The 1963-nt window shown below is 34.6% G+C and overlaps 1 protein-coding gene across 1 annotated transcript in view; it reads left to right on the top strand.

The window, feature by feature from the left end:
* The first annotated feature begins 957 nt into the window (after window positions 1-957).
* The window catches only part of LOC142231220 (salivary endonuclease-like), a 9941-nt gene continuing 8935 nt past the window's right edge, over window positions 958-1963 (top strand). The window contains exons 1-2 of the mRNA XM_075301838.1: window positions 958-1093; window positions 1156-1957. Of these exons, the coding sequence (XP_075157953.1) occupies window positions 1388-1957 (570 nt within the window). The 5' untranslated portion in view covers window positions 958-1093; window positions 1156-1387. The remainder of the gene's footprint in view (window positions 1094-1155; window positions 1958-1963) is intronic.

Below are 1963 nucleotides of genomic sequence, written 5' to 3'. Positions count from 1 at the left end.
GGATCGTAAAAAAAAAAATAAATTACGATACATTCCTCGTTTATAGAATTTTCGTTCTCTTTTCCCGGTATATTAATAAAGCTATTCAGGTACAAACAAATTCCAGTTTAAAAATCCAAATTATAACGGTTACTTCACAGTAAAAACAAGTATATACGGCCGTAAGTTCGGCCAAGCCGAAGCTTATGTACCCTCCACCATGGATTGCGTAGAAACTTCTACTGAAGCCGATGGCAAGGTATCTTAAAACTTCCTAACACCGTAATATATACCACATAGTCCACACATGGTATATATTAAACTAAAAAAGGCCGATTAAATACGTATATAATTAAGTTTAAAAGTTTCTATAGAAATAAAATTTTCTACAGAAATAAAATTTTAACAAAATTTTCTATAGAAATAAAATTTTCACAAAATTTTCTATAGCCATGCAAAAATTGGTCCACATCGGTCCATAATTATATATAGCCCCCATATAAATCGATCCCCCGATTTGGCTTGCGGAGCCTCTAAATTCCTGCCACAGCCTCTAAATTCCTGCCACAATTTTCGAATTGTCTGTGCGTCACTGCTAAGATTATTCAAATTTAATTTAAAATTTAATTATTTTAAAGAAAATTTGTCCTTAAAATTTTGTAAATTGCGCATCCTAAAGTGTAAATTGCGTAATATTTAATATCACGTAAATATTTTTTTCAGTGTGGGTTTCAGCCTGACTAAGTTTAGTTCCATACGTATTGTTTTGCCTCTGAACAAAGCTTTGATAAGTAAACGATCTTATGTATGATCTTATCGCTTAAATTCCCATATACATGGGTCTACCGAGCAAATATTATATTTTCAAAAGCATGGCTAATATTAAACTTGATGTCAATATCTAAAGCACACCAATTTTTGTGTCGACTCTAATATACTCTCGAATATTATTCACTCTATAACGCCCACAATTGCGTTAGAATTATTGTTCATTGAAGAAATAATAGTCTCAATTACTGGACAATAGCTAGCGGATAACTGTAAAGCGGAATATTTTTAATTCATATGAAAATGATTATAGGCTTCGTGTTCATAGTTCTGCTAATATCCGAAGGTATTTCAGAGTTTGATAATACAACATAATTTTCGAAGTCATGATATTTCCCCCTTCTCTAGATGTTTGGAGTCAAGATTGCCATTTGAATGCTACTAATATGGATAGACGATGGATTTTTGCTATTAAAAATGCTTCAAATAAATTCATTGCTTTGCGAACAGATATTTTGAAAGATCAAGAGAAATTGCATTTGATTTGTAAAAGTGTCAATACCCTGGAATTGCAATGTAATCGAGGGGCAATGCAAACAATTCCCCAGAAGCTACCTGTACAAGACGCCTTAAAGCCTCCATGACTCCGTTGGAGAATGTGGAACCTTGTCGCTTGAAGGATGGACAAATGTATGATATACGCTATAATTTACCTATTGGTAGAACTAGCATTTCCCTCTATCAGGTATGCTATAACAAAGCCAGAGAGGAAGCTGTGTACAGTCATCACTTAGTTTATGGCTCCACTATTGCCGCTTCAACATATCAACGGCCTCAATTTGTAACTGGAAATGTGGTGGACCAGGCCAGAGCTAACTCCTTTGAAGCTGCCAATGTTTACAATGCTTTTGTAGGCCTTCTAGGCCCCAACCAGGAATATGTCAAATCGACATCTCAAAGTGATCGTATTATAGATCGTGGACATTTGGCAAATTCCCAAGATTTTCTTACCTACGATCAAATGGATGAAACTTTCAAGTATATCAATGTAATACCACAATTTGCCTCTATAAATCGTAGCAATTGGAAGCGATTAGAGAATTGGGTGCATAATTTACCTCAGGGCATGCAATATGCTGAAGTTATAACAGGAACTTATGGTGTTTTGGAACTGGAACATTCTCAAAGCAAAAAAATGACCCCCATGTTTTTAATG

Source organism: Haematobia irritans, chromosome 3 (genome assembly GCF_050003625.1).
Source record: "Haematobia irritans isolate KBUSLIRL chromosome 3, ASM5000362v1, whole genome shotgun sequence".
Classification (NCBI taxonomy): domain Eukaryota; kingdom Metazoa; phylum Arthropoda; class Insecta; order Diptera; family Muscidae; genus Haematobia; species Haematobia irritans.
The sequence above is the reverse complement of the archived record's forward strand: the minus strand, read 5'-3'. Positions and strand labels throughout refer to the sequence as shown.